This window comes from Gopherus flavomarginatus, chromosome 1 (genome assembly GCF_025201925.1).
Source record: "Gopherus flavomarginatus isolate rGopFla2 chromosome 1, rGopFla2.mat.asm, whole genome shotgun sequence".
Classification (NCBI taxonomy): Eukaryota; Metazoa; Chordata; order Testudines; family Testudinidae; genus Gopherus; species Gopherus flavomarginatus.
The window spans coordinates 292,695,979-292,714,898 of record NC_066617.1 but is presented as its reverse complement, the minus strand read 5'-3'; the positions used below and the strand labels follow the sequence as shown (position 1 = coordinate 292,714,898).

Below are 18,920 nucleotides of genomic sequence, written 5' to 3'. Positions count from 1 at the left end.
ATTTACACTGCAATTTCATAGCCAGCAGCCTGAATCCTAACAGTCCAAGTCAGCTGACCTGGGCCAGCCATGGCTGTGATGTGAGTCTTTTATTGCAGTGTAGATGTACTCTATGTGGCTAGTAGGTACTATCTACCCGGGATGCGGTAGAAGTCATTTCCCGTAGTCCATTGTAAATTTCATGAGCTATCTGATGCCTAATTTTTAAATATTATGGGCCTTATCCTATGACATTGAAGCCAATGACTCCAGTAGGAACAGGATCAGGCTCTAAGAGCCCAGTTCAATAAAAGAATATGGCTATCTTCCATGCTGCAGCAGCCTGCGGAAAGAACCATAAGCCCAGAAATGAGGACTTCCATGATATGCACTTGTTTCCACAGTGGTAAGCTCTACTGTATATTGAATCTGGCACTAAGTTTTAGAAAGTCTATCTTAAAAAATAAAAGTGACACCCAAGACAAATATAACTTCCTATTTTATTTAAAATATAGTAATTTATAAATTGGTTTTGTTTATTTAAATTTCCAGTTTTCTAGCCCAGGATATGGGCCTGCAGCCCTTTAACCCATTGGTATATTCACATGAAGAGCTGCAGGACTGGAGCTAAGTGGGAAAAGAGGTGTGTTAATTTTACACTAGGCCAAAACGCTACAAAACGAAAACCAAATCCAAACAGATTATCTAAAGGATAATGTTTCCTCTTAATATTTGTCTAAAGAAGGATTACAAGCCAATAAATAAATTTCTGTAATGTACAGTTGGCAAAAGGTATTAAACAATTCTTAAAAAAAAAACAACAAAAAAAACAAAACAAAAACAAAAACAAAACCATGTAGTAAATGGAGTTTTAAAACCTACAGAGCAAAAATAACTTTTTTGGTATCTCCTATTTCTTAAGTCTGCTCTGAAATGCTGAAAGAAAAATCTGAACAAAGACTAATGACAGGTGTCCTTTCATATTAAAATAATATATGGAGCAACAGTGAGTGAGAGGAATGCAAAGTTTGAAAAAGCACAGACTAAACAAAACACCCATGTATTCACTAGCCCTCTCTCTACTTGGTTGGCATTTCAAACCAGCTGAAAAGGAACAACTTCTGTCACAGGAAATACTGGCCCTTTTTCAGGTACACAAATGCATAGCTGAAAAGTTTAGTGTCTCCACATAACACTGGTGAAGAGCCCAATGCTGAAAATGGCCTTTATTATGTCTAAGGCTATAGGTATTTACTTTGACATCTGAGGGATGCTATTGATCAATGACACGCCCTCACTCCCACCCTCCCAAGTTCAGACACCTATCTGACCTTATTGCTCATTGCTATTATATTAATGAAAAATTAAAAAATAAAAAGTCTGTAAAGTTAAATATTAACTAGTGTAAACTGAAAATTGCCCCACCAGAGAACTATAAGATTTACCTGAAAAGCCGGCAAAAATGATGAGCACAGTGTCTCTGACCCAGAGACTTCTTGATGACAACTGGCAGAGGGCACAGAAGGTGCATAGGATTTTACAGGGGTCCCCTGCGTCTGATATATGTATAATCATTCATGAAAAGGTGGCATGTGAGATCTCTGCCTGGAGTAGTCTACTGCTCATCACAGTCATTGTGAAAGGTATGTACTGATAATATTTAATATTTATTTGTCTGTACTGAAAATTACGGTCTTAAGGCAGGTAACCAGGAGGTGACATACCTTGGACAGGTTCCTTTCAAGCAGGGGGTAACAGACACTTATCTACTTCTCTGGACATTGTCTATTATGTTCCCCACAATGTAGGCTTATTTGCATACTGAGCCAGCTGCTGGTTAAAAGACTGAAATCTACAAGAAAGAAGTACTCATAAAAAAAAGAACCAGCAGGGGGATGTCTTGCTTATGAATAAGGACAATGGATTGTTCTGATATATCTGGTGATGCAAAGACACCCAGGATCTTTCATCAAGGAGGCAAGCTGACATGAATGTCTCATAAATGAATCACAGCCAAGCCTGGCTGTAAACTGTTGGAAGAACTTTGGATAAGCAGGGCTCTATAAAATAGGAAAGCAGCTAGTTAAGTAAGTCTAGGTTTTAGAATCTGTGTTATGATTTTAGTTTATATGTAACCATTTGCTTTCAATACTTCTACTTGCTCTCACTTGTCTCTCTAAAAATTTGGTTAAATAAACTTTTACTTGCTTCACTGTAAACATATCTAAGTACTGTGTGTCAAGCAGAATGGTGATCTGATGTGAAACTGGTAAGCTGAGTGTACTGCTTCTTTGTAAGCAGCAAAGCTGTGTCCAGTAGACTTGAGGCTGGACACTCCAGGTCAACAGCCAGAGGGCTCAGGGTCTGGAGAGTGCCTATTGCTAATCTGTATAGAGAGAGTGGGGCCTGCACAGGCCTAGAGTGGAGTGCTTGTGTTGCCCGGGACAGGTGGAGTCAGGGAACTGACCCACAGCAGATACAGACAGGCCTTCCTTGCACTAAGGGCCAGTGGTAGCAAGGTGCCTCATAGGGTGACCAGGTGTCTGGTTTTCGGGACGGTTTGTTTACCTGCAGCATCTGGCGGATTGCAGCTCCCACAGGCCACGGTTCACCGACCCAGGTCAATGGGGGCTGCGGGAAGCGGCATGGGCTGAGGGATGTGCTGGCCGCCACTTTCTACAGCCCCATTGGCCTGGGATGGTGAACCGTGGCCAGTGGGAGCTGCAACTGGCTGAACCTGCAGGTGCTGCAGGTAAACAAACCGTCCCAGCCCGCCAGTGGCTTTCCCTGATGGGCCGCGTGCCAAAGGTTGCCAGTCCCTGAGCTAGATTATAGTTAGAGCTGTTTTGAAAAAATGTGAAAATGGATGATAAGCTCTGAACATTTTTGCAATATTTTCCTGCTTTTCTCTGAAATTTCAAAATTTCCATCCTTCTACAGAACATACTCACATGAAAGTGAAACATTTTGTACAATTCCCCCCTCACACACAATTTTTTTGGTCAAAAATTTGTAATATTTGACATTTGCGCCCAATTCTAGTTACAGAGAAAAACTAGCGCTGACTGAAAAATGAAGCAAAATTTTCCTGAAATGTTGATGGAAAATTTCATCAACATTTCTAATTTTGAAATGTCTAACCAACTCTGTGGAAGACTTTGAAGAACTAAAGTAAACTTAATTCTGTAGGACCTATTGAAACATTTTTAAAATTAATGACTCCCCTCTTCCCCATACCAAGTTACTTTATAACTCCAGATATTTGCCTCCTTAGGAGGTTCTAATAAAATACCACTACCATCACTACCCAGTTAAGCACCCTCCACAACCTTATGCGATTAAATTTCACAGTGGTATGAATGATGACGCTCAGTTATTGCACGGATTAGGACCATACAAGTACGCAGGCAGAATGCAATGAATGCATACTTTGGGTATGAATACAGTAGAGTGCTTTCACCCTTCTGATCTATAAAGATTACTCATTTGAAGAGTCACATATTAGCAGTTTACTGTGAGTTCAGTGAGACAGAAACTAGCCTGAGAAAACACAAGTCATCTGATTTCTCCTAGTTTCTTCTTCTTAAGGGAGATGATAAATCTGAGCACATGGTCACTGTAAGCCTCTCAGGTTTCCATCACACCTGATATTTTCCAACCTTTTTAAATGATTTGGCAAAATAACAACAAAAACCTGATACTGAAAAGATAAAATTCATAGCTGGTAGTTGTGACTTATGAAATGTTCTAATTTAATAGAGAGATCTGTTTGAATGTTTTCTGGTTTTTTAATTGCAGAAATAATTTGTTATTCAAGCTCACCACCTAGTGGATTCAATAGCCACAAATGAGAGTTCATTGTTTACACTAGCATTTGAAGTAACATTGGTGAACAGTACTTGCTACTGATAGTATCTTCAAGTATCCAGGTCACACAGCAAAAAGATGATATGATATTACTGTCTACAATTCTTTTTTAAAAATTAAATTTAAAAGAACTATTGTTTAATGTCAACATTTCTTAATAAAATATTTTTAAAAGTTTACTATATCAAAATAATTGTGTATCTATTTAATTTGCTGTAAATATACATCAAGTGTACAAGTAAATATTAAGGAGCTTTCACACCAATTCTGCTCAGTTAAATTATTTGCAGTAAGATCAAATGGTGCAACAGCATACTCCGTGAAAAATTAAAATTATGCAATGCCAAGTTTCTGTGATCTTTTGTCAGAAAGAACTTCCTCACCCTTGTGTGCATGGCTGTCATAATTCATTTATACTTGTCCAATACTGCACACTAATTACTATGGGTCATACATAAATAATTGACTCAGCTTGCCTGAGGCAAAGGTAAAGACTCAGATAAACATGCAAGATGAGATTAATACCTACTGTAAATTCACAGTCAATGCTGTATTTAAGGAAGACTGTGAGCTTCTCACAGAGACCAGAAATGTGTTTTGTAAACATGTTCAGTTTTGACAACACATTACAGAATTTCTTATCTGATCAGCGAGTTGCCTAAATTTGACACTCACCTCCTTTCTGTTTAATTTTTATTGTGTAAATAGAAGCAGAGATGGAAGCATGACTGTATAAAGCAGTCAAATTGTGTACAAGCTGTGAGCTTTTTTGTGGTACTTTTCTTTGAGATATTTTCAGAAGGAACAAACCAACAAAAAACATCACTACAAGATACTCAAAGCAGTTGTCATTTGATATAGGTACAAAGACTCCATTACTCCCTAAATGCCCCTGTAAAGTAATTCTAGATACTAATGCCATTTTCAAACTTGGGGGCCTAACTTTAGGTCCCTAAATATGTGAGCAGCCTGACTTTCAGAGGTGCTGGCCACCTCCATCAGCTTGGATGCAGATTGAAGAGGGATCAGAGTGTGTGTGTATGTGTGTGTGTGTGTGGGGGGGGGAGGGCAGAATTAAGAGAGGACAGCAAACAAGAGTAAACTGAGAGGAAAAACAGTCAAACAACCTATAAGGAATGGTGCTAGGGATGGGCAGTTATAGGAAGCTGAGAAGAGTGCAGCCTGCCAGAAGAAAACCTGACTACAATTAACAGGCCACTGGAGCTTTTCTTCCATTTTGGGAGGGGACTCTTTCCTTAAGAAGTATATTTTTGTAGGGAGGATAAGGATGAAGATGGATTCAGTATTGCTTTCAACAAAAGCCAAATAGACCTGCTGGGAAAACTGATGCAGATGTGTTAATGACTTCACTTCTCTAACAAGCTTGAACTGGTCCCCAGATTTTATCTAGAAGATGGAAACTTGTTATTCTTTTCCAGGATAAACTTTTCCAACACATACAAATGCTGAGATAGCTTGTGCCAGATATAGCACGTCTAAATTCACACAAAAGTGTGAGGCAGTGTCATCTTATCATTAGATCATAACTTTCCATTTCCCAACTAGCTGCATCTGTCACAAGATGAACTGAAAGAAATATAAGTACTGAAAGTGGGCGTGGTCTAGTCGTCTGATCATGGGATTGTGAACTGTGCCTAAGTTCTAACTAAGAAGTTCTATTTACTGCTAATTTAAGTAGTTATACTAACTTTGTAATGTTTATGCTTTCAGTTAGAGCGTAAGAATTGTCTTGTGGTGAAGAGACCTAGAAGCTATGGTCCCAGTCCTGGGTTCTGCAACAGGCTTCTTGTGTTTCAGTTCCTCATCTGTAAAACTGGGATAGGACTATTACTTCGCTAAATCCTGTGGGTGTGGTGAGAGCATATTCATTAATATTTGGGAAATACTCAGATATCACAGTGATGGGCAGCATATAAGACCCTAGACACATTGAGAGATTAAACAGAAAAGAGCAGACGCTTTGGCAGTCAGCTTCCTTTTAATGCTTAGATCTGAAGTTATAAGACACTAAAAATGTTGCTGAAAAAATTATATCCCGAGTTCTTTAGTATTACAACACTCAGCTTTGACACTGACTACCCATGGCCTTTCCAAAGTCATTTCGTTATTATTGTTACTATATTATGTTTTATCTGTATTAAAATAGCGCCTACAACCCTCAACTGACATTAATGCCTCACTGTACAAACACAGAATAAGAGACGCTCCCTACTCCCAAGAGCCTATAATCTGAAGAGACAGAAAAACTCCAAAGAGCTGAGCTCAGTGGTTTGAGCATTGGCCTACTAAACCCAGGGTTGTGAGTTCAAGCCTTGAGGGGGCCATTTATGGATTTGGGGATTGGTCCTGCTTTGAGCAGGGGGTTAGACTAGATGATCTCCTGAGGTCCCTTCCAACCCTAATAATCTATCTATGAAACAAAGGCAGAATTGCTTGCCTGCTGGGAACAGAAACCAGGTCTCTTGACTCCTAGCCTAATGCCCTATTCAACAGTCAACACTTCCCCTCTGTTTCTTTCTCCGGCCACTTCAACAAGCTGTTTCTGAGTGTACTAGTCTGTAAAATTATAACATTCACTTACTTCAACCTAGTACATTCACTTACTGGTACTGTATCTCCCCTCACAATGCTGTCATGAGGAACAGTTGCTCTCTGTAAAGAGTTTTGAGGATATAAAATGCTGTATAAGTACTAAGCATTATTATTATATTCTCAGAAAAGTACTACCTGTGTGTGTCCGCCGGTGAGCCTTCAGATGAGAACTTTTTGTGTATACTTTGTTGCATCCTTCAAAATCACACCTATGGATGCGCCGCTTCCTGGAGTCTGGGGACTCAGACCTTCTCTGGCGCCTTGTGCTCTCAATATTGAATGGTGAAATTGAACTGCAAAATATAACAGAAGCAAAAAGTTAAGACAAAGGAATATCATGCAACTTGGACACAAACTTATGAAATCACGGAATACAATAGTTTGGTATTCAACTTGGTGTGTTACTGACATGTAATTACAGGTCATAGAAAAGGAAAACAAATTCATTTATAAAAAGAAACCAGCAAGAATATTTTGGACCTTAAGGAAACTAAAGTACTAAAATAGGAATTGTTGTGATCTGTAGTCACTCTCCACCAGAGAACCGTTAACACTACTTTTGAAAATCTTGTTACAATATACAGAACAAGTATAATTTTTATTTCGACAGTTGTGGTGATACTAGCACTTCCGAAACAAAGCATTTTTAGGGGGTTTAGAAATTTGGCTGTAAACAGTCTGGGTTAAAACTATGCATAAAAGTTTTCAGTCCATGATCATGCTTTTATGGCTGCCCCAAACTGGGATTTTACCAGTTTTAAAGCCATAGAGGCCTGAACTATAGAGTTCTTTTTGTGTAAATATTATTTTTTAAGCATTATCATAATTTAGAGTTTACCAGTGTGTATGTGACCTGTAGCCATAGAGGGAAAATGGACAGAGTCCTTGAAATCAAAACCAAGTAACTAGAAAACAATTCCTAGGAGAATACTGTCCATCAGTTACTAGATTATGTGACATGAAGAGAAACAAATTTAGCTGACAAGCAAATGGTTTAGGAATTGCATTTTGGTATCTGCAGCAGATTAGAGAGTTGGGCTATGTGATTCATGGAGATAAATCATACTACTCCAGAAATTATTTAAAAAAAATTCCCACCAGCAAAGATAAAAGCTGAATGTGTAAAAAACAAAAACAAACCCAATCAAACACAAACTCCTAAACCCTAAACATTGTACGTACAGAAGAAACTCTGAGCAAAAGCCACAAGACCAGAAAATCTTGATCTTGAATGAAGCATTCAAGTTGCAGATAGTACAGCTTGTTTAAATGTCTGGTCGACAGAAGGAGGATCAAGCCCATTATACAACTGTGATGTCTAACAGTGAGAAAAATGAGGGGCAAGCATAATCAGCAGGTACCATTAAGTTATTTGTTACGTCACGTGCAGACCAGTGACCTCACTGCTACAAGCTGCCCTGCCTTTATAGCAAAATTCATATAGAGGAGAAAGAAAGTGAAACAGTATTGCAACTGTGGCAGAGGACCTGATCCTGGTACCTCATTGAAATACTCAGTAACTTTAATGGGCTAAGAATCAGGCCCACACATCCAAAGCTAGAAACAGCAGTTGAGAAGTGATGCAGTCACAGTGTATTGCCTTTTTGTGTTAGTACGGAATCACACATAAATAACAAATATTGTCAGCCTGTTGAGCACACTCAGGTGAGGGTGTCAAAATAATGCTAAGACTGAATCACAAGTATCAATCCAAACCATTCTATTTACTTCAGCAACATGGACTAAATAATCCACTAACCAACCCAAAAGCCATATAATACAGCTATGAACTACCCTCCCAATGGGAGGTGACCTTCCTCTGTCCTTCACTTACTTGGTGGTATAAGTTATTGCAACTCATAGAGAGGCAGATCCTGCAGTGCTGTGGCAGGAATTGGCTCAATTTACTATAAGAAGAACCTCAGAGTAATGACCATTGTTCACCATAAGACCCAAAATATGGAGGTACCAAAGTAACAGTCGAAGACAGCATATGGTCACATTATTGAGGCTCCTCTGATAGAAGCCATTCCTGTATTAATCTTAAATTCAGCTGTAAATGTGCTTTGAATCAGACCCTTAGAGGTGAATGGACAACACAACATTCTGTTTACTTGAGCAAGTTGTATACAACATCCCACTAACCAGCAAATGAAGAAATTACAAAGTAACCTATTCAAAACCTCTTTTTAGGGCCATAAAGGTCTCACAGCCTGGCTCTGCTCAGCTCTGATGCTCCAGGGAAAGCATAGTTTAGGGGTAACACATCATCTAAGGAAGCCCTGTTGGAGAAGGAAGCCAACTGGGTATTCATGTAAGAGGTATATTTTTATTCTATATAACAGATTCAATTTTTTAAAAAAACTAAGATTTTGTAGTCACGTAAAATGACTTTTTTTCTAAAGTTTGAAAACTGTGCCATATTCTAAAAATGTGCCAGTCATGACTCTCTTCCCCAAAACAGATGCATCAGTACAACAGTTTGTTGGTAACTGTGATGGCTTAGAATGGAGAGTATGTGTGAACCAGGAAGGGGTTAAACACCTTTCCCAGGCAACAAGGAGAAAAGTGATCCTTACCTGAGCTGCCAGACCTGGAGATTAAAACTGATAGCTGTGACTTGTTAGGCTGCTAGAAGGTACAGCTGTGAGTGTGTCAGTCAGTCTTTAAGTGTCATCTTCCTCCTTTCTACCCAGTGAAGGGATTTAACACCTTCCTGTTTCACACTAGGATGGGCACATACAACCCACCACAGATGGATTCGGGAGGAGCCCAGCTGAGCCAGCCTGGGCAGTAAGACTGCCCAGTGTGACCCCAACAGAGTTACTCCATATTCAACCCTGTTTAAGAGCAGAGTTTGGCTCCCAATGTCAATCTGACACTTGCTTAATTTTAATTAATTATATTAACAGCCGTGTTACGTGTAAAAGTTAACACAGGGAAGAGCTGCTCTCCTCAGATAAGCAGCAACAATAACTATATTAATTATTGCTTAATGAAACTTAAGGTAAAACAAACGTAATCAAACATTGTTTAGACTTAAATGTTTTGAGTAGTCTATAAACCTTCAGCCACAAAGTGACTTGCGTGGCTAAAATCCATGTCCAGAAGGCTGAATCTCTCTCTCTTACTAGAGGCAAAAAAAGACCTTTGCAATATAGTGAAAATTTAGACTCAACCAGCAGATGGCCTTCTAGTCCTCTAGAATGGCCCATGCTCTTTGGCTCTCATTACAACAGGCATTAGAACAGCACAGCTAGTGCAATATTATCTTTTCTTTGCGGCCAAGGCACCTATTTTAACTCCCATGTGTTTTGCTTCCCACTATTTGCATACACTGAAAAACACTTCTGCTTTTGGTCCATGCACCAACAGACAACCTCAGACTATTAAGGACAGGCTTAATCTTACAGTAGTTAGTTTCTGTATGTGGTCTTCAGTTTTCTTTTTAAATAGGCAGAACTTAGCTGGTTGGAAATACGATTCATAGGAGTTGGACCTACACTGTGGAATTCACTATATAGTCAAAGGCCTCATCACATTCAGAACCAAATGTAAAACCCATCTCTTCAACATAGCTTTTCCTCAACAAGGTCTTTTCTACAATGTTTTTACCTTCTCTCTCACACAACAAAATATATATAGGTAGACAGACAGATATCACAGATCCCATGCTGGTGAGTGAGCATGTGGGGATTCAACTATTAAACACTGTGCTGCTTTTTAGAGGAAAGGAAATGGTTTTAAATCTTCTCATTGTTGACAAAAGGAAACAATTATAAAATGAGAAATTTATTACTGTATTATAGCATGTTTCTGGGTGCTACGTAGAAGGAATGACACATGAATTTAGCAACAAGAATTAGTAATTTTTGAAAAATGTACACCTTCTCAGCCAAATTCTCCCTTGTATGTGCACAAAAGTGCACACATGAAATACAAGCAGAACATTCTGACATAATATGCCTGCATTTAGGATTATAAATTACAGAAACTGAGAATGTGCAGTTGAAGAGAATCCTTGGGTCTCTGGAATACTTTCCTAGTTCAAAGTGATACAAGGGCCTAAGAGACATAGCTGCTTATGGGTGCTTAGCATTTATGAAAATCAGGCCACGTACTTAACTATCTAAATATAGATTTAAAATCCTAATTTTCAGTTTTTTGTTTTTTAAATCTTAGCCTTTGGGACCAGTGGTGAGTGACACCTCCAGAGCAGACTAACTCAGCATGACAGGACTGGAGGCCCTGTCCTCCCCCTGCTATGGTTCTCTGTCTCCCTCCTGCTGTGGCTCAGCCATAACTGGAACTCGCAGCTGTTCTATTCTCATGACTTCACCAAAGGGACAGCCCAGAGAGAGAAGAAAAAGTGGCCCCACCATACATGCTGATTTATTCTAGCTTGTTTCTGAAAAAGTTCTGCCCGTGAGGATGTAGTGTTTTTGCTGGTTTGTGAATTCAGCACTGATGGAGTTGGCCTGTGGGCATACCATGCATATTGCTCCAAAGATGAAAAACCCTTTTTCTTTCTGTGCTTCGAGGATTACAGACAGATATAGGCATCCACTGGTTTTTCCTGCAGGGTGAACTGAAGTGCGCTTCCAGGTCTGAAAATATGCTCCTTTCCAACAAAACTTCACATATAGTAAAAATTTGGCCCCCTGAAAACAAAAGTATTTTTCTACCCCTCTGATTTATTTTTCTTAGCATGCTCTCATTTAGAGTAATGTTTAAAAGTACTGTAGTGCACACTAAACATTCAGCTGCAACAATGAATGGTTATATAAACTATTTATTAAATTTATTTCATTATAATTTACATTACTTACAAAACTCTAACCATTGTCATATGGAGCCATCAAACTACTCATTGTACAGTAACGCAATGATTCTGATACCTTCAATTTGTTTTATAGGTTAGATTCAATCTCCTCTTTTAGTTTAAAGTAACACCTATACCTCTTATTTCTATTTTCTACAATCTTCTTAACAATATCTTATTCATAGTGTGTATATATATTTTATTATATTTCCCCCCTCTGAGTCTTATCTATTAAGTACTGTTTTGTGCATGGTTAATATAAATGTTAGGAATATTAGATCATAAAACATGTCAAACATGGTTTAAGATAGTCAGAAAAGGAAGATGTGCATTACTCATTTTTAATGGTAATTATTGTTATTAATACATTTTTAAGGTGATTTTACATTGGGAATTTAAGGAGAGAAATTTTTCAACAGAGAAAGAAGGCATCTGGCTATATATACAAATGAAGCAAAAACTACATACATGCCATATGCTATATAGTGATATGGATGATTTGATTACATTCAGTGTAGCCAGCAAACAAAAGGAACCTGCACATTTGTGACTATATGGCTTTATCCATAATACTTTCTATCTGCAGACACAAAATGCAGCTGACTTGAACTGTTGATTTGCCCTGTTGGAACACAGTGAATTACATCATTTCTCATCCTGTGATGTAATTGAATGTGCAACGATGTGCCAAACAAACTCTTTCCTGTCAGCTGGAAGGAAACTGGGTTCAGAAGAGAAGAGAGTGCAGTGTGACAATGTACAAGAACCATAAGATATGTCTTATCAAAACAACCATCATCTACATTATTAGGCACATTTTATATATATAGGAGAACAATACAGTTAGTTAATGACATTGTATGCTCTCCCTAACTCAAGCATATAATGAATTAGAGAAATGACAGTCAAAAAAGACCTTCAACTATTTTAAGCTGATCATTAACCAGGAAGATTTTACATTAGAGACTTGTTTTGTTAAAGAGCACAGAAATTTTATCAGTTAACTATTTTGCACTTAAGCATTGCATAAATTATTGAAATGCTTATACCTGATTTCAGGAAACAATAACTTTAACGGATCTATGACAATTTATATCAGCTAAGGATCTGGCCCCAGGAATCTATATCTGGATCAATAGAGAAATGTTTCTTTTGTTAAAACTATATGTGTAAATTTGCCCCCCAAAATTATACCACACCCCAACCCAGGATGGGCAATAATCAGTCCTGGAATAGTGACAGATTTAAAATCCAACACTAGTGAACCATCAGAATAGGATTGTTGTACAACTGGAAAGGGCAGATTCCAATGGAATATGTAGCATGTGCTTCTATCCCTGGGACGTTCCAAAATATCAGACTTTACAATCATATTATTCATATGTACAAAAAAGGTATCTTTAGGGCATTTTTACATATTTTTAAAAATTCTTTACTTCTAATTCTGCTTCCCACCCACCCATCCCCCATTCTCCATGATCTGTGCAGCTTGACAATTTGTAGCTAAGGCAGCTGGCGTCATAGGTTGAGGGATATAACAAACAATTCCACTATAATGTTTCAAAACTCTTAAAACATTTCTAAAATAGTTTCTCTCTAACATATGTTCTCTATATAAAATGCATGACCAAGTGGTGTGATATAAACTCTTTGTTGGCATTCATTTAGAATGACTTGTATAACTCCTTCCTTGCTTTGCCACCCTGAGTATTGCAGGTCAGTCCAAACTTATGCAGTATAAACTCTTATATTACATCACGCATGAAATTTCTTTTTAAATAGTGCAGATACAGACTTTTGTGATACATACTTCACAATGCAAAGCGAGGAAGTGATCAGAAACCAATACGAACTTGAATTAAATGATTCTTTTCTCTTCTTTTCTGAATTAAGTTAGTTCACTTCAGGCAATGATGTTCTTGACTAATGTGTGTTAAAGAGTAAAATCCATGGAGAAAAGGAAACCTCTGTTAATTAACTTCATCACAATGAACTCACATTTACAGAAAAGTACATGAAGGCATTTCTTTAGATCTGAGCTAAAGATAAGCAATTGAATGTTTTCCCAATGGCAAGGAGTAGCTCCTGACATACTACATCTCATTCTCATCTGACCTTTGCTGGCTCAGCTATAATGCATGCACACAGCATGTGGCCCAGAAGAGGAAGTACAGCTATGTCATCTCTTCATGATGAGAGAGAAGAGCAGGTGTCAGGCCTGGGGCACTTAGGTTTAATAAAAGCACCGAGATCCCCTGCAAAAGGAGATCATATCAATTCTGAATTAGTTATTTTTTCTTTTGTGTTTCCTTCCAAATGGAACAGAAAAAACTGGAAAAGTTAATGAATGTGCCTCATGTCCACTGGTTTCAGGTGAGTTTGTTCTCAGCAGAGCTAAGCCATTCTTCCACTTCCGCTACACCTGCTATCATGAGTATGTATACACAAACAGGGGAATCATACCCCTAGCTCATAGTTTAGATGTAACATTTAAGAAATATGTGGACAAATTAGACAGTCTCCAGAGGACAGTAACAAAAATGATAAAAGGTTTAGAAAACTTGATGTATGAGGAAAGGTAAAAAAAATCTGGTGATATTTAGTCTGAGAAAAGGAGACTGAGGTGGGATCAGATAGTCTTCAAATACATTAAGCGGGGATGCAAAGAGGACAGTGATCAGGTTTGTTCACCTGCCGCGTCCACAGGTTCAGCTGATTGCGGCTCCCACTGGCCATGGTTTGCCTTCCCAGGCCAATGGGGGCTGTGGGAAATGGCGTGGGCCGAGGGGTGTGCTGGCCGCTGCTTCCCACCGCTTCCATTGGCCTGGAGTGGCGAACCGCAGCCAGTCTGTGAGTGTATATACTTCAAAGAATACATCTACTACTGTTACAAAGTAATGGCTATAACCATTTGGTCTGTAAATGAACACGGGATTAAATGTTTTTCTTGTTCTACGTTGAGTACATTTCATCTCTTATTCATTTAAAGCAAAGTACCTACTGAAGAAGACCATACATAATTGATTTTTTGAAATTCTCTCTCCAACATTCTTATCTAATCAATAAAGTTTCAGTTTTTCGCTCTGCCTTTGTCTTGCCTATTGAATGGAAGTTCTTATTGTTAGAGAATACGTCATGAAGCTGATATATTAATAAACCTAAGAAGTCAATATAAATCCTGCTAAATTGTATTTATTATCAAGTAATGCTTGAAAATCCTGACAAGTTTATGTTTGATCAGAATCTAGCCTTTGTTTTTGGTGTGGTATTTTTTATTTAGCTCCACACATTTTCAGTCTGATGTCTATCAAGTATTTCTTTACTCAGATTGTATTACTTAGATTGTAAACTCTGCTCAAAGTAGGACCAATCCCCAACTAAATCATCCCAGCCAGGGCTTTGTCAGGCCTGACCTTAAAAACCTCTAAGGAAGGAGATTCCACCACCTCCCTAGGTAACCCATTCCAGTGCTTCACCACCCTCCTAGTGAAAAAGTTTTTCCTAATATCCAATCTAAACCTCCCCCACTGCAACTTGAGACCATTACTCCTTTTTCTGTCATCTGCTACCACTGAGAACAGTCTAATCCATCCTCTTTGGAACTCCCTTTCAGGTAGTTGAATATTACCAGTGGCACAGGGACCAGCAGAGCTGAAAACAGGGGAGTTTGGTGGAGGGTGTGCGTTGTGGTTTTGTTTTGTATTTCCTTCTTGATAGGCACTTAGGAGGGATGGCTGCGACAGCTACAAAGGCAGTAGTATAGAAGAATGGAAGAGACAATGAAGATCACTGTATGCAGAAGCTGTGGGAAGTACACTATTCTGGAGAGGGTATCTAAAAGATGCTTCATTTATATGAAGTGCTGCCTGATAGATATGATGGAAGGGAAGGCCCGAGGTTTGGAGATGCAGCTAGAAACTATGGTTCAGTTTCAAAGATGATTTGAGCAGATGATGGAGGAGAGCAGAGAGAAGATCAAAGGGAAATCTCAAAACTTGCAGATGCATAGACTTGAGAACTGCGAGGGTAGACTGCTGGATGAAGAAAGTGGCCAGTTGAAGCATATGTCTACGAAGACAATACAGAGGAAAAGACCAGCTAGCGAAGGAGAAATAGAGCTGAGAAACAGGTGTGCTGAGTTGGAAACAGAGGGGGAGAGGCAGACAGTAATAGAAGATGGGAGAGCAAGGGAGAAGAAGAGTGTCTAGTCCTACAACAAGAGGGGAAGAGAAAATGGAGATCGTGTTTGGAGCAACAGAAGGACAGAGGATGACTCACAGAAGACTGCAAGGGAGACCAGAAAATGAGAAAACGTGCAGCCAGAAAGAACAGAATTGCACCAACACCAGGGAAAGGCAAGTCTAAGTGATTGGGAATGCCCTACTATGAAGAATAGATAGGTCTGTCATCAGAGCTGATCTGGAGAACACAAGGGTGTTGTATCTGCTGGAAGCTAAGACACATGATGTGGACCTGAGGCTGAGGAGGATACTAATGTGAGCAGGAAAGAATCTACTCACTGGGGTGCATCGAGGAAGACGACGCCAGGCTGGGGAAGACACTTAAAGAAATGGAGGCTCAAGTGCTCTTTAGTGGGATTCTACTTGTTCCTAAAGGAATAGAGCAAAAGGGAGACACTATTATGATGATCAACAGATGGCTCAGAAAATGGTGCTAGAAGGAGGGCTCTGGGATGTCCAATCACGGGGAGACATTAACGGACAGAGGACAGTTCTCATGGGATGGACTGCTCCTGAGTAGGGAGGGAAACAGTCTTCTGGGATGGAGGTTGGTACAACTGATTAAAGAGCTTTTAAACTAGGAATCTGAAGAGATGGTTGGGAGATGCTCATGTAATCTCTAGGCCTGATTTTAATATTGAGAGGAAGGAAAATCAAATGAAAAGAACAACAAATAGGAGGAAAATGGTTAACAACAGTAACAGTCAGGTAGGTGATACTGGCAGTGAAATGACTGTATTTAATCAGGTGAGGAATCTGGGTGAAGCCAATCAGAAACAACTAAGATTTCTGTACACCAATGCAAGGAGGCGGGATAACAAAATGGAGGAACTAGAACTACTGGTTCAGGAAATGAAACCAGATATTACAGGGATGACAGACACATAGTGGAATAGTAGTCATGACTGCAATACAGGTATTGAAGGGTAACAGAAAACAGAAATAAAGATAAAGGTGGTGGAGTAGCATTGTATATAAATGATAAGGTAGATTGTAAAGATATTACAAGAGATGGAATGGATAAAATGGAATCTGTTTGGTTCAAAATCACTTTAGAGAAGAAAGGTAACAGAATTTCCACTGGGACAGCGTTTGGAGTCTTATTTGGATATAGCTAGAGATCTCTTTAAAATATTTAATGAAATACATCACTGGGAATTGTGTGGTTAAGGGAGACTTTAATTTCCCACATGTCGATTGGAGGACAAATGCTACTAATAAAGGTAGGGCCCAGATAACCCTAGATGTGATATTCAACAGATTTCTTCACAAAATAGTCTTCGAACCAAGAAGAAGTGATCACATTTAGAGTTAGCATTGGTATGTGGCGAGGAACTCATAGAAGAACTGGTTGTAGAGGACAATCTTAGTTTGAGTGAAAATGAGTTTATTCAGTTTAAACTAAATGGAAGGATAAATAAAAATAGGTCTGCAACTAGGGTCCCTGATTTTAAAAGAGAAAACTTCAAAAAATTAAGGGAATTAATTTTTTAGGGAAGTGGACTGGACTGAAGCAGTCAAAGATCTGAATGTTGAGGAGGCTTGAAATTACAGCAAGTCAGAGAAAGTAGCTGAAGCCTGAAAAAATCATAGGGAAGGGTTGCAGACTAAATTGAATGAACAAGCACCTCAAATAGGTTATTAAAAGAAAGCATAAAGTCTACAAGGAATGGAAGAAGGGATGGATCAGCACGGAAAGCTACCACTCAGACGTCTGAAAGTGTAGGGAAAAAGTGAGACTTGCCAAAAGCAAGCAGAGTTGGATTTTGAAAAGAAAATTAAAACCAATAGTAAAATGTTTTTTTAGCCATAAAATAAAAAGAAAACAAGGATTGAAGATGCAGGACCACTAAACACTGAGGTTGGGGTGGTGATTAAAGAAAATATAGGAACTACACCTAAAATACCCTTTGCCTCAGTTTTAATATGGTTGATGAGGAGCTGGTGGGGACAGAGGGGTAGGGAGTGGCAGGGAGGTTAATGGGAACAAGGATACGGCAGTAGAAATTACCACATCTGAGGTGGAAGCCAAATTCAAACCACTTAATGGGACCAAATAGGTGGGCACAGATAATCTCCATAGAAGAATATTAGAAGAAATGGCACCTGATATTGCAAGCTCAATAGCAAGAATTTTTAATAAATCCACAGACTTGAGGACTGTACCCTATGACTTCAGAATTGCAAATTCATATCTGAGAAGGGAAAAAAAAGTAATCCAGAAATAGGCCCATTAGTTTGACCTCAATTATATGCAAGGTTTTGGAACCAATTTTGAAAGAGGGATTAGTTAACGACATAGAAATAAATGGGGACAAATACAACACGGTTTTACAAAAGTTAGAGCATACTAGATCAACCTGATCTCTTTCTTTGAGAAGATAGCTGATTTTCACCTGGATTTCAGTAAAGGATTTGATACAGTTTCATATGGGAAATTATTAGTTAAAATGGAGACGATGGGAATTAACACTAGAATTGAAAGGTGGTAAGGAACTGGTTATAGGGAGACTACAATGGGTAGGGCTGAAAGGGGAACAGTCAGGCTGGAGGTAACTTGCTAGTGGAGTTCCTCAAGGAATGGTCTTGGGACCAAATTTATCAATGACAGAAGTGGGAGTGCACTAATAAAATTTGTGGATGACAAAAAGTTGGAAGGTACTGCCAATACAGAGGAGGACAGAAATATTACACAAGAAAATCTGAATGAACTTGAAAACTGGAGAAATAGAAATGAGATTAAATTTAATAGTGCAAAGTGCAAGAGCATGAAGTTAGGAACTAACAACATGAATTTTTGCTATAAGCTGGGGACTTAGTTGGAAGCAATGTAGGAGGAGAAAGACCTGGTTGATCACAGGATGACTATAAACCACCAGTGTGCCACGAAATAGGTTAATGTAATCCTAGGATACATCAGGCAATGTATATCAATAGAGATATGGGGGGTGTTACTATCATTATACAAGACACTAGAGAGGCAACATCTGGAGTACTATGTGCAGTTCTGGCCTCCAAGAAGATTAACTGAAACAGGTGCAGAAAAGGGCTACTACAGTGATAAGAGGAATGGAGAACCTACCTTATGAGAGGAGACTTAAGGAGTTTGGCTTGCTAGCTTAACAAAAGGGAGGATAAGGGGAGATAGGATTGCTCTCTATAAATACATCAGATGTAGGAAGAGTTATTTAAGTAAAGGGCCAACGCTGGCACAAAACCAAATAGATACAAACTGGCCATCAATAAGTTTAGGCTTGAAATTAGACAAAGGTTTCTAACCAGCAGGGGAGTAAAGTTCTGGAACAGCCTTCCAAGGGGAGCAGAGAGAGCAAAAAACCTAAAGCTTGTAAATTTATGGAGGGGATGGTATGATCAGATTGCCTACAATGGCATATGGC

The 18,920-nt window shown here is 38.9% G+C and overlaps 1 protein-coding gene across 4 annotated transcripts in view; it reads right to left on the bottom strand.

Moving 5' to 3' along the window:
• Nucleotides 1-18,920, bottom strand: part of KLF12 (KLF transcription factor 12) — a 367,145-nt gene that overhangs the window by 19,890 nt on the left and 328,335 nt on the right. For all 4 annotated transcript variants that reach the window (XM_050950134.1, XM_050950124.1, XM_050950116.1 and 1 more), the window contains one exon: nt 6,595-6,752. In XM_050950134.1, coding sequence (XP_050806091.1) covers nt 6,595-6,752 — 158 coding nt within the window. The remainder of the gene's footprint in view (nt 1-6,594; nt 6,753-18,920) is intronic.